We start from the raw sequence: 19040 nt of genomic DNA, 5'->3' as shown, positions 1-19040 counted from the left end.
CCACACTTACAGAGGGCCATCTTTTAGCCTCCTCAGAAACTCATATCGTCGTCACTGTCGGGCAGAAACATAGTATCTCCATATTTCTTTTTTCATAAATGAAAGCATGTAATATGACAGTTTCTTGTATTATCAGGAAGAGCTTGTGACTAACTACATTGGATGTATTGGAACACAGGTAATCTTTTCCCCCATCTCATTAAAAGTAATGATTTTTAATAGACAAGGTTTTGACCCAGCAGCGGCGATATCCCTTCTTGATGCTAGACTCGTGACTAGTATATAATGTCCCTTGTTTGATGCTAGAGTGTACTTGCAGATACGAGTATAGTGCATCTTGGTCACTTTTTCCTCGTGTTTTGTTTTTCCTTCACCATAAATGATATGAATGTTATTTAGAAATAAATATGTTGTTTAGACAGATGTTAGGTTTGATCTTTGCCATGGTATTCAAGTTTCATCGAGGCACTATAGACAGCTCTTTGCACTCTACTTATGTGACTACTTTACCTCGTTGTTTATTGACTAGAGTTCATTCATGCTTACTCTTCTTATTCCAATGTTGTATTTTTAAGTCACTCTGGATAAGAGCGTCTGACAAATGTAATGCCTAAATTGTAATTGTTAAATTGTCAGTGTTGAAGTTCTTGTGGGTCAGGGCTCTCCATCTATATTTGTGTAACACATTCCCTCCCTGTCTCACAAGCAATGGGGGTGTGTAATGTACAATCACCTGTGGGCCACCGTTCACAGTCAGTCTTCCTGTTTACATGACCATTTAAAAAAACAGTGCGCACTCACCAGATGTGGAACCGGTTCGGACCGCCCTTTCCCATAGTTCCAAACATCCACTTTCCGCAGAAAAGGGCATCTCTCAGTCCCCACACAGCCCAGACCTGTCCACCCTGCGCATCAAGAGTGGTTGAAATCTAAGATAAGAAAAAACAATATTTTTTGCTAAGAACTAGAGGGTCCCCGGGCTAAGTACATTTGTATAATCTCACAGTGTGATACTGTCGATTCAGTATTAGGAAACCGACTCCACCAACAGAGAAAACATTCTCGGATGACCCTTGTTGATCTATGTCGGACACAGATTACTCTCTGGGTGTGTAGAATCCTTCTTTGCAGATACGCAGATACAACCTCATTCTCTTGACTAGCGTTTCTCAACACCAGTCAAGTGTTGACTCAACTCTGTTTCTTTCTGGTGTTATTTTATGCATTCGACCCTCAGCTCGGAACCTCCAATTCCTAAGCGAAGATTTACGGTGTTAGAACATTTTCAGTTTTTTCTTTCTCCACTATTCCAAATGTTTCAAAATGTAATGTATACAAGCTCACAACACGTGGTCGCTAGCTTTTTTGGAATAGCTTAATAAAAATAGGTGGTGTGAAACGGTCTTTTTGCTGGGGACCCCCTCAAGGACATGTGGGTCCCATGAACCCCACTTTGAGAACCACTTGACTGACCACCGCTGAAGTGCCCTTGAGCAAGGCATTGAACCACTACCATGAAATGTTCTATGAGCAGGGCCTGGCTGTAAACAAGTATCTGATGCTTAGTCCAGTTACCCTGGGTAAATATAGTAACTTTGCTTTGCTTTGCTTTACACCCGGGGCTGTGAGGACATTTAGTGGCTTACAATGACAGAGAGAGGCCGGCCATCGTTCAGTGAAAAAAGACACGTCAAATCACATTAGTGTCTTTACCTCACCCTGGCCTTGGAGGCCTGCACGTTCCCTGGTGATTCGACAGCTTAGGGAGTATGAGGTGGAGAATCCTCCTCACTACGCTGGTGTTTCCACACACTAATCCCAGACCCTGCCATTTAGAGCCCTCCTTGTAGAATGGAACGTGGTGCAGAATTGATGTCACGCTAAAAGCAAAAGGAAAGTGTCTACTTTAGTGCCGTAAATATTGATTGTTTTCTTGGCGATTACTTTTGTGATTAATTCAATAATGGAGGGAGCCATGTTATTTGGTCATTTTTGATGTCCAGCTTTGAGTGTGCGTGTAAACACAAACATTGTCCCAACACAAACATTAAATGCCATTGATAATGAATGGCCAGCTGTTTGTGTTGAAGACGAAGGTGAGGACGCAAATTCTGATTGGATGGAATGAGATGATGTATGATGATGTACAGTACGATTATAAGAGTGCCTCTCACTTCACACGGGTGTGATTTTATTGTATATGTCAACGAATCGACACCATACAAATTCTAATTTATGTTTTATTACTAGTATGTACTGTACAGTATGATTTACCAGCTAAGCCCTATTTTATACTTTTCATAAAACAGTGTCACACAGTGAGATTTTTAGATCGACAATTCACTATAAAAACATTTTACCCCTCCCCCAATCGATTATTTTTTATTCGAATTGATTATCTTTTTTTATCTTATCTTAACTTAACGGTTGCACACTTGCACCCTTAGTCTACAATACATTAAATTGATTTCTAAACTGTCCACTGATCTGATCAGTTGGAAACCGTATACTGGATATTTCACACAGAATCATGGGTTTACCAAGCGGTGACATATTCGTGTGTTCAGTCATTATGTGATCAACAGACTACACTATAGCCTGTGATCGAGGGGTGCTATTGAAATGTGTTTTCCTGCACCTGAGACAATTGGGCTGGGGGGGATAATAATTCATTCAAGGGGGCTTCAGATCAATGAGTCCTGCAGCCCGCAGAGACACGGCCTATATATCCAATCAATATAGAGGTAAGCTTTGTCGAAACCTCAGAGGACATGGCCAAGGTAGCAGACAAGCACCACTCTCCCATTTGTTGGGAAACCATTTCTCAGTAATATGGCATTCTTCCTTTTTCTGAGAGTCCCCTAATTAGGTATAATATAGGGGGAGCTTTGTGTTGATATTGACGCGGGATAAGCTTAGCTCTTTCTTCTCTAGTCGTCTCCCTCAAGACATCGCCTTCCTCATTGAGTTCCAATGCGTCCGTCCTGGAATAGATCCAAGAGAGACTAGGGCCTCCTCGGGTTGCGTGTGATTTAAATGGACTGCAAACGACGTTAGCCTCTGTCAGGTAGTTTGTCATAAGAAATGAAATGTGAATTGATCTCTACACCACCATAAAAAGCTCCCCTCTTTCTCTTGTAAATGCCCTGGGTGCTGTTTCAAGCGGAGCTTTATGAAAGTCATTGAGAGAATTGAGACAATAAACATGATGCTGTGTAATCCATTTGGGGAGTATATCCTGCCTTCTCGAGGGGCTCCGGTCGTGAATTTTAGATCTCCTTGATTTACTTAAAACGTTTCTATCAGTGCGGAAGCGACGGCGGCATGCCATGCCTCGCCTCCTCCGATGGGTTTTTATGTTTATATATATAAGATATGCTGACTGGAACTCCTTGCAGGTCTTGCTGCAAATGAAATATGAATGGAATTTGCACACTCAGATATCTCGTTCCGCTGGAATGTGTCGACGTGAATACATTTTCTCTGCGCCCGGGTGACCTGCAGAAAACGTAGCCTTTGGCATGTTTTCTCAGAGGAAAAAGAATGTCGAAGTGAAAATTATGACTTCCTCTCAACACTTGGGACTGTTCCTTGATTGATACTCTGTCAGGCATTGAGGTTTTCTGAGAGGAATGTTGCTTTAAAATGTGCGGAGGTACTGGGAGCCGTGTACTTGGCTTTACATGTTCATTGTCGACAGCAAACCAAAGTCTTGGCATATGACTGTATCATGAGGCTACAGTCATGAATAATTTGCTTTCTAATTTCCCCCATCATTGTTAAGATGCTCTCGACCATGGCTTTCAATTAATATTTAAATACTAATGATCTAGGTTCCATTGCTATTAGGAGAAGCATAACAGTACCGGGTTCTCGTTACCAGTAAACTGATCCTCAGTCAGTTTTTGTGAGCCACATTCATTTTGGAGGCAGAGCTTTGCCCTGGACCGGCCTGTTGTTTTCCACTTAGATGTGCTGAGTTTTGGGATAAAGAGGCAGGATTTCCTTTGACGAACGCTTGAGAACCTGACACAGCAGTTTTATCTACAGACTAGAGTCTTTATTGGTCAGAAATGGTTGCTGTTACGGCAGAAAAGAAAAGCCAAAATCAGGAAATCAATTGTGTTGTTACTGTACTTGGTGAATAAAGCAGTTATAGTATGTTCCTAATACGGTATGTTGGGTAGCTATTCCACTCACGTGTGACTTCTACTTCTACTGTAGATCCATATGCTATAATTATAGATGAATATTGTATTTTCAAGTTATGCCACTCAGCAATTGTAAACTAGATCCTTGTCTTCCAGAGCCTGCAGCAGCAGCAGTCACATCTGTATTCAATCCTTAAGTTTCAGGCACTTTCTTCTTACAAGAAATGCATAACATTATGTTTTGTGTATACCACTGTCAGCAGCCAAATGAAAGGGCCATTATAATGAAACGTGGCTTGTCAGTTGGTTTCAATTATGCCACAGAAATGTAATAAATATATTAGGAATTCATTACAGAAATGTAACACTGTGCTGTTGCTACTTTTACTTGAGTGAAAAGAGTGTGTGTGTGTGTGTGTGTGTGTGTGTGTGTGTGTGTGTGTGCGTGTGTGCGTGTGTGCGTGCGTGCGTGCGTGCGTTCTCGTAATCAAAGATGGAAAGTGTACAGTGTGATGGAACACAGTCACACCAGAAAGGCAGCCTTTATGCGGCCTGCCAACATAAACAGCGCGCTGCGCCAGAGAGCACACGGCCGGGCTGGGAGGTACTCCTCGCCACTCAATAGCCCCAGTGTCTGTGCCCGCCGGGGCTCTGGGATGCCATGCTGGAGGCTATATACAGTTGGCACTGCCAGGGAAGGGAAGGGCAGCAGGAGCACAGCCTCAGTAGGAACTGAGGCACTGACTGTTAGTTAGTCCAGAGCTGAAGGAAAAACATGATTAGAGAGTTTTTGATGAAATGTACTGTATATGGGTCTGGATCTAGAGAAGATGGAGAGGCATGAATTTATTGTTCCCTCTGTTGTTTTTCATAAAAAACAACCCTCTGTCTCTACTATGATCAAGTAGGGCATTCATTTACGAAAAAACACAAAAAGTGAAAATGTGAAGATAAGCGGTTTCCTGCCTGACAGCAACGATATACATAATGACATCTCATATCCCCAAGTTATACATAAACATACTCATACTGTACTTATATCGCAAAATGACTATAGAAGGTATGCGCGTGACATCATCATCATACCCGGAACGCCTACTGAGTGGCAAAACTTACTTTCTGGCCATACATTCAAACAGAAATGTCCTATCCGATTGCATTAAACTATGTTAAACTCACTTTGCCACTCGATTTGCCACTCACTTTATGTATGTGCAATTGTGCAAGCCCTCTATTAACTGTAAATATAAGGAGAAGTCATATTACAGCCACACAATATAGTGCTATTTTAAATTGTGCCACTTCTTCCATAATTTGTGAGAACCTCGCTGTTTCCGTCTACAGCAACAACAAACTAATTTAGGATTGATTACTTCCAAACGCTGCTGCTTTTTGGGAAGAGGCCGAGGGCCCGAGCTGCACTAATTCAATCTGTTCAAAGATCAAACAACACAGCAACAAATGCTCAAGATCATTAATTTGGTATCTAATCACTGGCGTGGTAAATCCAATTGAAACAACAATCCCTTGTTGTTGTAACTAAACCTTCCAGTCAATTTGCCCAGTTCAATAGCATAATTTAGCTCACGGCTCTGATTTGATTGCATTTCCACAAGTACTCTCTATTTATCTCTCGCTATCACTTTTTTATGTTCTCCTAGTACTTAATCATACAAGAGCATTGCACAAAAGTAGTGAAATCAGCCAATCTACGTGTGTGTGTGTGTGTGTGTGTGTGTGTGTGTGTGTGTGTGTGTGTGTGTGTGTGTGTGTGTGTGTGTGTGTGTGTGTGTGTGTGTGTGTGTGTGTGTGTGTGTGTGTGTGTGTGCGTGCGTGCGTGCGTGCGTGCGTGCGTGCGTGCGTGCGTGCGTGCGTGCGTGCGTGCGTGCGTGCGTGCGTGCGTGCGTGCGTGCGTGCGTGCGTGCGTGCGTGCGTGCGTGCGTGCGTGCGTGCGTGCGTGCGTGCGTGCGTGCGTGCGTGTACTGTGCACGCACAGTAGTTTCTATCAGTGAGCTGAACAAACACATAGTGTAGTGAAGATGGTATCATTCAGATGATGGATAGTTCAGTCACTGTGGGGCCATTAGAGTTGGACCCATGCAGGAGTGGGCAGCTGGTCCGGCGTCAGGAATGAATGCATCGTAATCATTGACTGTTTGAACAGAGGCATGCATGTGTTCCTGCTTAAGATCATTCTGTGTTACAGAGCGAGCACAAGGCAGAGCAACAGCATGGGGTATGTCCAAACTGGTTCCTGCCATTAGACACCCATAGACAGATCAACAAATTGAAATTGCGTCACTTTGTGCCACTGTTCGAGCTTGTAGATCTGCTACTTTTGATGCTTTTGTGCGACGCTGTAGTGTTATCAAGGGTCACATTAATAATATAATATGGAGATACGGTAATAAGAGGTTTCTGCCCGACAGCTACAAAATGTAGCCTACTTTGTTACAGTCCAAACCCTTGCCCCCCCCCCTCCAGACCCCCGAGTGAAGTGAGACCACAGGATTTATCCACTGTGGCTTGTGACAGGTGTGTCTCTGCCTCTTCCTCAAAATAGAACGTGGCGTGACTCGTCAAGCGAAAGCAGGTCAACTGTCTTTTTCATGGCTGAGCCTTTGAATACACTCCCCCCCCCCACCGGCCATGACAGCCATGTCTGACCTTCTCCTCCTCCATGATGACATCACAGTCCAATCTCAGCAAGCTTGTGGCTTTTACAGGGAGCGTGCAGTGTCTCTTAAGACCAGTGGGTGGCACTGTCGGTCTGAAAGCACACTGGGGCGCATTGCTCTGTTCCCTTAATAATGTAATAGAGCAGTTATTCTCTACCTTTTGAATTTCAAGAACCCCCCAGTTTGATAGACGTTAATCCACGGACCCTCCACCCCCATTTGATACGATTCTTTATTAAATCTACACTATACACTCAGTGTTTTACTTCACTCTGAGAGTGTACAAATGGGAAGCATAATGTAATAGATCTTAATTTTGACTGTGTGGCTGCAGTGTCATACTCTTGTGACCATGGTGCGTATTTATACCCCATGCGGCTTCTGTCACGTTTCAGAGAGCCATGCACAGAGCCATTCTGCTAGAGACACCACCATATACCGTACATGTGGAGCCTTCAGTTCTTCTCAGCATTTATATTTTTCACGGTTTTGTTCTTGTTCTTCTTTTCTTCACTGACTGACCTCCACATTTCTCAATGTCATTGGGGGGAAAAACCCTTTCACGGCTTATTTTTTTAGACAACCGGAGATTAAATCAGTGTTGCGGATTGCTGAGGCTGACGCAGTCGTTTGGTCTGAATGTTCTGCCCGTTGGTTCGTTGGGCCTGTGAAGACGTGTCTTGTGCGTAGCAGACAGTATTATCCGTCTCCCAGGCTGGCCTGGCGGTGTGTTTACCAGAGTGTGTCACCTCACATGGCTCTATTTTTAGCAGGACATCATTGTGCTTCTGTACAGGCGGGGGGAGGAGCCTTCATGAAAAGCTACCGCTGAAATATGGGCTCTGGTAAATGGACTGAACTGAATGGGAAACATTGTATAATGGGAAGAAAAAACTAAACCTGGGATTTATGCTAAAAACAGTGCTGTGTTTCCATCGCTGTCCGTTGTAAAAGTCAAACTACTGAAGGCAGATCTCCATCTTTGAAGTGTGTGTGTGTTTTTGTGAACAATTTCTACTTAAGTGAACACACACACGTGCGCATACAGACACACACACAGGGAACGAGTACGAATGTGTCGCTGCTGCTGACTAATTGAAACATGTCTTTATTTTATAACACAACGGAAAAACAACAACATCAACAATCTGGCCGGTGCCTCCATTTTGAGTTTGGCCAGCCCACAGGCCTCATCATGGACACATTTATAGTTCCTGTCTATCTGGATGAGAATGAGTGGTGCTCAAAGTGGGGTCCAGGGACCGTCTGGGGTTCCTTGATGGGGTTACAGGAGCGTTTTATTTTTAGGTTTTAGGACCTCAATTACACCCACACAACCTGAACTTTGAACATTCAGTGGATTTTCTGTGGTTTGGGGTTTTCTCTGTGTGTTCTGAAGCCTTTTGAGCTGCAACGAAAACAGGAAAAATCCCTCAACAGTGATATCTGCTGGCAAATCCTTATGTCATATGGGATTTGTGGACTCTTACCTCACAGTCCACAGGAAAATCAGAGCACTTGTTTGAGCCAGAAAACCCCAGACCACAGATCTACTGAATGTTAAAAGTTCAAGGTTTTTGGGTGCAATTGAGCTCAGAAAACTGTCACAATCCCTTTAATATACAATATTGCATCAAAATCTGTGTAACCCCTTTAACCCAGAACCACATGCCTTTATGTCCTATCCTGGGTTTAAGTTAGTAGATTGTGATTCCGATTTTACTTCTAGTATACAGTATCTTGTTTTATACTTTGGCTATTCAAAAACAGGTGTGAGCTGGTAGATCCGCTATTTTCGAAACATTTTGAAAAGTCTTGAAAAAAAAATGAATAAAATAGAAATAACGTATAGAATTCTTTATGAATACAAATCTTCTCGTATGGGGGGGGGGGGGTCCTACCTGGAAAAATAAATCCTTTCAAATCGGCACAGGTCCGTGGCCCTGCGCCCCTAAATACATATCAATTTGGTGGTCCTTGACGTGAAATGTCCCGAGAGTGAGAAAGCGAGTGCTTTAGCGTGTGATGAATGGGACAGGTTTTAAGAGCAGCTCTTCAGACATGATGAGCTTTGATCATCAGTCCCCAAGGATCCCAGAGGCAACACATCTGCTGCAGCGTCGCTGCCAGAGAGCCCGGGATGTGTAGAGCAGACACAGCATATCCTTTCATTACTGTCACTACAGCGCCTATTTATACATCTTACTGCCAACTTCTTATTATCAACAGGAATCCTTTACTCCCAAACATTTAACGGGGAAAGTGTGTGTGTGTGTGTGTGTGTGTGTGTGTGTGTGTGTGTGTGTGTGTGTGTGTGTGTGTGTGTGTGTGTGTGTGTGTGTGTGTGTGTGTGTGTGTGTGTGTGTGTGTGTGTGTGTGTGTGTGTGTGTGTGTGTGTGTGCGCGCGCGCATGCTCGCGTGTGTACTTGTATTACTGTACTTGTGAGGGCCATATGTCCCCCACAAGTATAGATGTACATTGTGAGGACAATTTCCCTTGGTCCTCACTAGTTGTTTTATGATAATAAAAGGGTGTAGAGTTGGGGTTTAAGGATTAGGCATTCAGAGGTTAGGTTAAACTGTTGGTAATCTCTCAGGCATAATCTGTCAACCCCACTGCTTTAAACATGTATAGTGTTGTATAGTAGGAATAAACACAGAAGCACCCGGCAGGAAGCGGACTAAGAAAGGGGAAGAGCCTAACCCGAGTTCCTGTTTTACACAAAAAGAGGTTGTCCCCCAGAGGCAAAAACAGAGGATTCGTTTTACAGAATATGTTCCCAGATTGGTGTTGGAGTTATGGCCACTCATATAGTTGCACACTGGTATCGCGCAACCGAAAATAGCCTCACAACGCATCACAACAACGATTTACGGCGATTTCTGTGTACTAAATTGTCCTCACAAGTATAGTTGTGTGTGTGTGTGTGTGTGTGTGTGTGTGTGTGTGTGTGTGTGTGTGTGTGTGTGTGTGTGTGTGTGTGTGTGTGTGTGTGTGTGTGTGTGTGTGTGTGTGTGTGTGTGTGTGTGTGTGTGCGCTCTCTCTCTCTCTCTCTCCAACTTCTCCAAAGTGTGAGCCAAGCTGTCGTTGCCCCCCCCCCCCCCCCCCCCCCCACACACACACACACACACCCCTCCACATCTCTTTCAGAATATCGCCGTAGTATCAAACGATGACATCACCCCCTCCATTCTAATTGCTTCCAGACCCAGGGGCTAGAGGGGTCCGAGTTTTCGTTTTTATTTTTCCATTTGTCCATTTGTTTTTTGCAGCAGCACTCAGCGGCTGCTTCGGCTGCGTCCAGCGACATGCAGCACAAGATGATGAGAAATGATGCATGACATCATGTAGACACGGACGCACAGTATCGTCTCTCTCTCTGTTGGGTAGAAATCTCATATGTCCAAAACTGTGACTTTTCAGGATTAAAAATAAAATATTAAAATGGCGAAAGTAGCAGATCTACGTGCTCACACGCGTCACATAGCGTTTCGAGCTTGCAAATCTGCTACTTATGATGCTGTTGTGCGACACTGTTGTATAATCAAGTAGGACATTTATTTAGGAGAAAACACAAAAAGTTAGAATATGGAGATAAGTGGTTTCTGGTCGACAGCGACGATATACACAAACACTAAAGTGCTCTGGGAAGGAGAGAAGAAACCCTCGCTCACGTTCCTCCAAATTCCTTTTTCTCTCTGTTCCTCGTCCTTGCTTTCTTTTTTTTTGTCTGCCCTAAGAGAGTCCCAGGACATTTAAACAGTCTGATAATGTTACTGCTATGTGGTAAAAACATTAAAAAATAAAAAATAAATCATCAGTGGCTCCAGAAGGGTCCATTTGGTTCCATGTGTACACCACCTATACTCTATATAACCACCTATACTCTATATACTAACTAAGTTGACTGGAATCCCTCAGGGGTCTATAGGGACCCCTCCTTTTCCCCCGCTCTACTCTAACCCTCTATTCTTCAAATTAAAGTCAAATGGACTTTAATTGCTTGATGCACTTTTTTTTACTCCGTACCAAATCGCTTCCCCAAAAAATAGCCAATCTACACATCATGAGCCTGTTAGTAGAAACACAATCCCAGAATAGGAATGCAAATTAGGTTCAAGTGTTTTAATATGTTTGCTGAAATAGCCAATAGACTAGCTATGAGCTTGTAGATTAGCTATTTTTCGCCAAATGTTTCCCCCCCAAAATGGGGTCTATAGAGTTCAAGTTGTTAAACTAACACAATTGGACAGTGTTGTACCGATATAGTGGATCTGGAAATGGAAATGCACCTGATAAAGGCATCGTGTTTGAAGCCACCCATGGATGTCTCTTTGGCCTTGTCCCAGCTTTAATGTTTCTGGGTGGGTGTGTGGAAAAGGTCATGGAGAATGTTGGAAGTAGGAGCTGAAAACATAGAAAGACCATATGTACTGAGTCGAAGTCAGAGAGAGAGAGAGAGAGAGAGAGAGAGAGAGAGAGAGAGAGAGAGAACTGGGTTTATGAGCACCAGAGTGGGGCCTCTCTGCTTGGAATTCCCAGATATGACATCATTCCACACAGCACAGAGCTGTGCACTGCAGGACTGGTCCTAACCCAGAGAGAGAGAGAGAGAGAGAGAGAATGACAGAGGGAGAGACAAAGGTACACTATGAACGCTTTTGATGTGCATTTCATACAATTAATGGTTATTATAGGTTCATGGGAAACAAGTGATCTTTGTGATGATATCCACATTGACAGAGAAAATATCCCTTTGTCTGTTTGGTCTGTTCTCAGTCTTCATACTGTTCCCATGGTACACTTCCACTTGGTCTGTTCTCAGTCTTCATACTGTTCCCATGGTACACTTCCACTGGTCTGTTCTCAGTCTTCATACTGTTCCCATGGTACACTTCCACTTGGTCTGTTCTCAGTCTTCATACTGTTCCCATGGTACACTTCCACTTGGTCTGTTCTCAGTCTTCATACTGTTCCCATGGTACACTTCCACTTGGTCTGTTCTCAGTCTTCATACTGTTCCCATGGTACACTTCCACTTGGTCTGTTCTCAGTCTTCATACTGTTCCCATGGTACACTTCCACTGGTCTGTTCTCAGTCTTCATACTGTTCCCATGGTACACTTCCACTTGGTCTGTTCTCAGTCTTCATACTGTTCCCATGGTACACTTCCACTTGGTCTGTTCTCAGTCTTCATACTGTTCCCATGGTACACTTCCACTTGGTCTGTTCTCAGTCTTCATACTGTTCCCATGGTACACTTCCACTGGTCTGTTCTCAGTCTTCATACTGTTCCCATGGTACACTTCCACTTGGTCTGTTCTCAGTCTTCATACTGTTCCCATGGTACACTTCCACTTGGTCTGTTCTCAGTCTTCATACTGTTCCCATGGTACACTTCCACTTGGTCTGTTCTCAGTCTTCATACTGTTCCCATGGTACACTTCCACTGGTCTGTTCTCAGTCTTCATACTGTTCCCATGGTACACTTCCACTTGGTCTGTTCTCAGTCTTCATACTGTTCCCATGGTACACTTCCACTTGGTCTGTTCTCAGTCTTCATACTGTTCCCATGGTACACTTCCACTTGGTCTGTTCTCAGTCTTCATACTGTTCCCATGGTACACTTCCACTGGTCTGTTCTCAGTCTTCATACTGTTCCCATGGTACACTTCCACTGGTCTGTTCTCAGTCTTCATACTGTTCCCATGGTACACTTCCACTTGGTCTGTTCTCAGTCTTCATACTGTTCCCATGGTACACTTCCACTTGGTCTGTTCTCAGTCTTCATACTGTTCCCATGGTACACTCAGTCTTCATACTGTTCCCATGGTACACTTCCACTTGGTCTGTTCTCAGTCTTCATACTGTTCCCATGGTACACTCAGTCTTCATACTGTTCCCATGGTACACTTCCACTGGTCTGTTCTCAGTCTTCATACTGTTCCCATGGTACACTTCCACTGGTCTGTTCTCAGTCTTCATACTGTTCCCATGGTACACTTCCACTGGTCTGTTCTCAGTCTTCATACTGTTCCCATGGTACACTTCCACTGGTCTGTTCTCAGTCTTCATACTGTTCCCATGGTACACTTCCACTTGGTCTGTTCTCAGTCTTCATACTGTTCCCATGGTACACTTCCACTTGGTCTGTTCTCAGTCTTCATACTGTTCCCATGGTACACTTCCACTTGGTCTTCATACTGTTCCCATGGTACACTTCCACTGTCTGTTTGGTCTGTTCTCAGTCTTCATACTGTTCCCATGGTACACTTCCACTTGGCCACTTGTAAAAGAGAACAGACAGAGCCACTGGTTTGTGTGGATTCCCGTTTTGAAACTTTTAGTCTGGCACATTGACCGTCACCATGTTAGCTGTAGTACGCACTACACTGCCATCATGGAGCTTTGCAGCCAGCCAGAAGTGAACATATTTGGATTGAGAGGGTGGAGCCGGTGTGATGCGTTGCTCCGCCTTTTCCAGAAGGTGGTATAGGCAAAGAGATTCTATATACTCCCATTAAGTCCCGTAGTAACAACCAGCGCCCAGTGCCTCCGCCATATTTGAGTGATGACGTAACTTCCGGTTACTTTTTAAAAAAAAAACATAAAAAAGTAATGCTGTACAAAACAAAAACTTGTTTTTATCCTATTCTACTCTCATATATTGATTTACTCATTTTTTAATCATATTTATGAATGGATCAAAGCAGAAATTAGTAACATATTCATTCAGAATGTCAGGGTGCATGTGTGCACATACATGTATGCGCACGCGACCGTGCATGTTTACAAGCATGTTTGAGGTGTTACATAGACAAAGCGTTGCAGCCATCTTGGAGTGATGGTGGTGCGCCATCAAGTGGTGGTATACCCATTTCCTGTTCCGTTCAGTGTCCCATGTAGCTTCGTTTGATTGGCTCAATCAAACAAAGCTATGGCTCTTTCTGGAAACCTGGGGACTACAATTACAGTTACACACAGAACCCATTGGCTTCATGCTTCAGACCAGAGGCTTCCCACTTGGCATCAACCAGTGGCAGGCCCCCAGTTGGTCTTAGACTGTCCTGCTGTAAACATGGAGAACAAAGGGCAATGACACAGGCTTACAGTCACCGAGGGTATCTGATAAAAACACCTGGAAGTAGGTGGTATAGTTTTTCCACACTTGGATTCTATTCTACCCCAGTGATGTCATGGGGTGAACTTGGCAGTGATGTCATGGGGTGATTCTACCCCAGTGATGTCATGGGGTGAACTTGGCAGTGATGTCATGGGGTGATTCTACCCCAGTGATGTCATGGGGTGATTCTACCCCAGTGATGTCATGGGGTGAACTTGGCAGCGTTGCGAAGACATGACAGAATGTTCAGTGTTTTGACAGATTTTTAACTGATCAATATATTATATTGATCATATTGAAAATAGTAAGAGTGGCCCTTTGAGCTAACCACTTCAGTCCTATACTTAGTTGTATGATGAATAGCTGGTGAGCTTGTATCAGCTATGTTCTATGTTTTAGACAAATGTCTGTTGTGAACAGAAGAGGGTGGCCAAAACAGGCATGGCAAGTTGAAAGAGGTTAAATAAAGGTTGAATAAAATAAAGATAGATCCCGAGAGAGAGAGAGAGAGAGATAGAGAGAGAGAGACAGAGAGAGAGAGACAGAGAGACGGCAGTTGAGGAAATTAATACTTGTGGAAATTTTGTGCAAAGGAAAATGTATCCGGCTGCTGCCTAGCTTAACCTGGTATTCATATAATTAGTCAATCATATTTTGGATGTTTGGAGAGCCACCGTGGACACAGCCATGACAGGCCTGGGGGGGGGGGGGGGGGGGGGGGATTCAAATGAGACAGTGATAATATGAGGAACTTGTGATACTTATTACTTCATATCTCATTCCCACAAACATGCCGAGTCTCTATTTAGCCGTTCCCTGTCCAGCAGCAAAACAAACACCGCCTCAAGGATCATTTAATAATACTGAACTCATGTATGTGTGTTGCACGCGTGTGTGTGTATGTGACCGTTGTACTTGTTCCTCTCAGGCTTTCTACAGAAAGGGCTAAATGTCAATTTGCTGCTAGAAGTGTGTTAGATGTTTTCTTTTTATTTGCTCCATGTTTCTTTCGAGTGTTTTGTTTACCGCCAGTCTGAGAATAAATGGATTTCAGTAGCGGTGTGACAGGTGAAGGCTGTCAGTTGATTGGAGTGTTTGTGGCCTCTCTCTGTCCACAATGCATCAACAGCTGCAGTCACTGGAGCCGCTAGAGAGCCAAGGTCTCTCCTACACTGAAATAGCCCAGTAGGTCAGTTTCAGTATGAACGTCTGCTCAACTAAGAGCATTTCAGTGTCGGGTCATGCATAGGGATGGGACGACAATCGTTACTATTATCATTTATCGTGATTAACATTTAGGAAAATGAAAGTGATTAAGTCTGTCTTGTGAGTTTCGTAAATATGAAACCAATACAAAATATTAACAGGAGCTTATGACAAATGAATAACTACAATGGACATGCCTGTGAAACGTTGCTCCTACAGTACATTAAATACCTTCCCTTGAACGTGCAAGTGGCAGTATGTGGGTATGTCTTTTATTTTTGATTTTGTCCACTGTTTTTTGCCTACGCACCTGCGTTTAAGCACATCTGGGTGGGCAGAAACCTCTTATCTCCATGTTTTTGGTAAATTAACGCCCTACTGGATCACTCTACAGTCTATACAGCATCACACAAAAGTAGCAGATCCACACGCTCGAAACCTCGTGCGAAGTGACACGTTTTGAGCTTGTAGATCTGCTGCTTTTGATACTTTAGAATTTTAATCCTGAAAAGTAACAGTTTTGTAAATATATATGATGACAATTTGTTTCCTCCTTTAAAGTGATTCTTTCTTCCACTCGCTCGCTCCTCATTCTCAAATCTGTCGTTTGAAGTCCCAGATGAGAAGAGAAAAAAAGAAAAATGGCCAGAGGAAGCAATCATTTTAGGGTCCATGCCTAGTAATTAGGACAACATCAGCGCCTCCCTTCTGAGAGACGTGTGCGTCAGTGATTGGTGTCCCTGTAAAAAAAAGAAAAACGACATCCATCTGGGAACTATTCTCTCCTCTTGTTTCCTGTGCCCTGGTGTCATTAGATAGAAAATACCTCTGACAAGGGGGCAGTTAGCCTCCTCCAGACACACTCCCCCCTCATCTCTGCATCTCTCAAAGGAGTGATTAGCCTCTGGACCGGTCATGTCAACAACCGGTGGAACCCCACAGATGAGAGGCCGTTGCTGTGTAACAGTACCGGTGGGGGGTGATAACTAAGTAAGTTTACTCAAGTACTGTACTTTTTGGAGTACTTTTACTATAGAGAAGGCATTTAGTTGACACTCCTAATCCAGAGCGAGGTAAACACAAGGTGCAAGTAATGCATGTTACTTTGCATTACTTTAATCATAATAATAATAATAATAAAAATGTATTTGTATAGCACTTTTTTTTTATTTTTTTTTATAATAATATTTATTTTATTTGGAAAAAGCAGTACAATAACATCATTTCTATGCATACATAGGACACAAGTGCAGTTCCCAGGATTTTTTTTTCCACCCCTCTTCCCTCCCTCCCCCCTCCAAGTGACTCCATCTCCAGTGTCTCTGTAACATCCTTGCTTTCTTCAGGACTACATATGGCATCAGGTCAACACTTAACAGGGGCAAAGGGCAATATCGCTTCAGAGTGTACATTTCAGAAGGAGAAAAAGAAGAAAGAGTGGGCAGGTATAGCACCTTTCATGACATGAAATGCAGCTCAGTGCTTTACAGAGAAATGGAGAAAAAAAAATTAAAAGCAAGGCATAAAACATTAAAATAATAGCAGTAATGCAATACAGTGAAGACATGAATTTAAAAGCAAGAGTGTAGAAAAAGTAGGTATTGAGCTGTGCTTTAAAAATGTCTACAGAGTCGTTGTGAAATTGTGGCATTACTTCTTCCACCACAGTTGACGGGCAACGCGATGGGAGATAAGCAGATAACGTCTTGTGGTGGAATAAAGCGAAGGTTGCAGGAGAGTTTGAAAGGCCTCCTCTCAGCATGTAGACCTCTCTACACCTCCTGAAAGGAGCTATTAATAGAGGTGCTTCTGTAGCTGCTAGCAGCACATTTGCCGTCTCTCTCTCTCTCTCTCTCTCTCTACCTGCTTACTCCCGGGTGCAGGTGGGAGACTTGCATAAAGGTACTAGCAGCAGAGATGATCGCTCACGCCCAACCCCATTCTCTCTCTCTCCGCCAGCCTCCTCCCCTCCCTCTGTCTACCACTGACATTGCTGCTCTCCTTTTCGCCGTGGCCCTGCTATGTTCCGGCTGTTTCATACACTCGGCTTCTTCGAGGATCCTCCTCTCCCCCCCCCTTGTCTTTTTCAACATGTCCATCTTCCCTCTCTTCTTCTCTCCTAGTGGTTAACCTCCCTGCTTTCCTCTCTCAACCTCTAAAACTCTGCTCTGCATGGGGGGGCCATGTGGCCCCTTTCATCTCTCACTCACTGTCTTCCTCTATCCCTCCAGTCCCGCCACCCCCCCACCACCCCCCCCCCCCCCCCCCCCCCCCCCATTCTCTGATATCATGACTGAAAAAGGAAAAGAAAAAAGATTTCCCTTTCCTTCTCCTCTGTCTAGGGTCATTTGTATTCCCTGCTCCTGCAATCAGCGCCATGCAGAAGGCACCCCAGGCCCAGACACACATGCACGCATGCATGCATGCACACACGCATGCACTCACACACACACACACACACACACACACACACACACACACACACACTACAGAGAGCCACCACACCCCCTTCCCCTCTCTGCACCCCGCCCCTTTTCCATACTGCTAGCTAGCAACCTGGCAAGGCAAGAGCCCGGACTCTTCCACCCTGCCACCCCTCCCTCACACTCCTACCAGCCGGGGCGTGCCGACGAGAGAGAGAGAGAGAGGGAGAGGAAAAAAGGGAGACCTCCATTTGTCTGTCAAAGACTCTATAGAGCTCCACTTTAATGCAGCAGTGACTGGAGTGTGCGAGTTTCTCTCCAGTCCACTGGGAGCTGCTTGCTTGCCTCAAGGCTAGAGCCATGGGAACGTCTGCTGGAAGCGCAGCACAGCAGCAGCGAACACCCAGAGAGCTACGGACACGGACGGTGCGCTGCTGCTGCCGGGAGACTCTGCTGTGCCTCTCTGCTGCTGAAGGAGCCTACAGGCAGGCGTTCATGGGGAGGACTGACTGGTAGTGTTTGTAATGTAATGTCCCAGTCTGCCTGGCGACTGACTGACTGACTGACCAGCCGACTGACTGACTGACTCACTGCTGGCCAGCATGTGGTGTTTGCAGTGTAACTCTGAGAAGACCCAGTCTCTGCTCGAACTGGAGCTGGATGGATGGTAAGAGTATTGTGTGTGTGTGTGTGTGTGTGTGTGTGTGTGTGTGTGTGTGTGTGTGTGTGTGTGTGTGTGTGTGTGTGTGTGTGTGTGTGTGTGTGTGTGTGTGTGTGTGTGTGTGTGTGTGTGTGTGTGTGTGTGTGTGTGAGGCTGTGCGCGTGCGTGCGTGCCTGTCGTGCGTGTCTGTGTTCTTGTGCATGAGTTTTGTCATTGGATAAGGTGACACTGGGGATTTTGAAGATCACAAAACAAGTGTTTCATAAATTGTATAGAGACTGAGTTGGTTTTGTCTTGTATGACAAATGCACAAAACGCTTCTTTTTTGGAGCCTGTCGGCATCCCACTTTAAATGTAAATGAGACTTAATGGTGCAAAGTAATTGTCCGAGAGAGTCCAGGGGAATTGAAACCGTGCCGTCTTGCCTTTTTTTCCCAAAGTTGACTCACCTTCTATGGAAAACAGATCATGTCTCCCCTAGTGGGTCACTGTACCGCTACACGGAAATATCAGATCTACAAGCTCGCAATGCGTTGCGGATGCGACGCATTGTGAGCTTGCAGATCAGCTATTTTCGGGCACGCGACACAGTCGCACGGCAAAAGTATAAAAACACGGGATTACGTCTGTCTCAAGTACTGTACGACTCACTCCGCTCTACAGACACCATCTGTGAGTTGGATTGACCCCGCCGTCCCACCTCTCTGCGTTGAAGGGCATTCCTGTGGCGTGTTGTGTCTGTGGCTTTGTGCTGCTTACCGGCTGTGACGGTGCTGCTGGTGGTGGGCTTCCTAAT

At 44.5% G+C, this 19040-nt stretch overlaps 1 protein-coding gene across 3 annotated transcripts in view; it reads left to right on the top strand.

Annotated features, from left to right (window-relative positions):
• The window catches only part of iqsec1a (IQ motif and Sec7 domain ArfGEF 1a), a gene marked incomplete at its 5' end in the record, with an annotated part of 216824 nt that overhangs the window by 164668 nt on the left and 33116 nt on the right, over positions 1-19040 (top strand). The window contains one exon of one of the 3 annotated variants that reach the window (XM_079495492.1): positions 17773-18250. The exons of the other annotated variants lie outside the window; for them this stretch is intronic. Within the exon in view, the coding sequence (XP_079351618.1) occupies positions 18186-18250 (65 nt within the window). Of the gene's footprint in view, positions 1-17772; positions 18251-19040 lie in introns of those variants that run through there. 3 annotated transcript variants of the gene reach the window in all.

This window comes from Electrona antarctica, assembly GCF_951216825.1.
Source record: "Electrona antarctica genome assembly, chromosome: 2".
NCBI lineage: Eukaryota > Metazoa > Chordata > Actinopteri > Myctophiformes > Myctophidae > Electrona > Electrona antarctica.
This window is presented reverse-complemented; position numbering and strand designations above follow the sequence as displayed.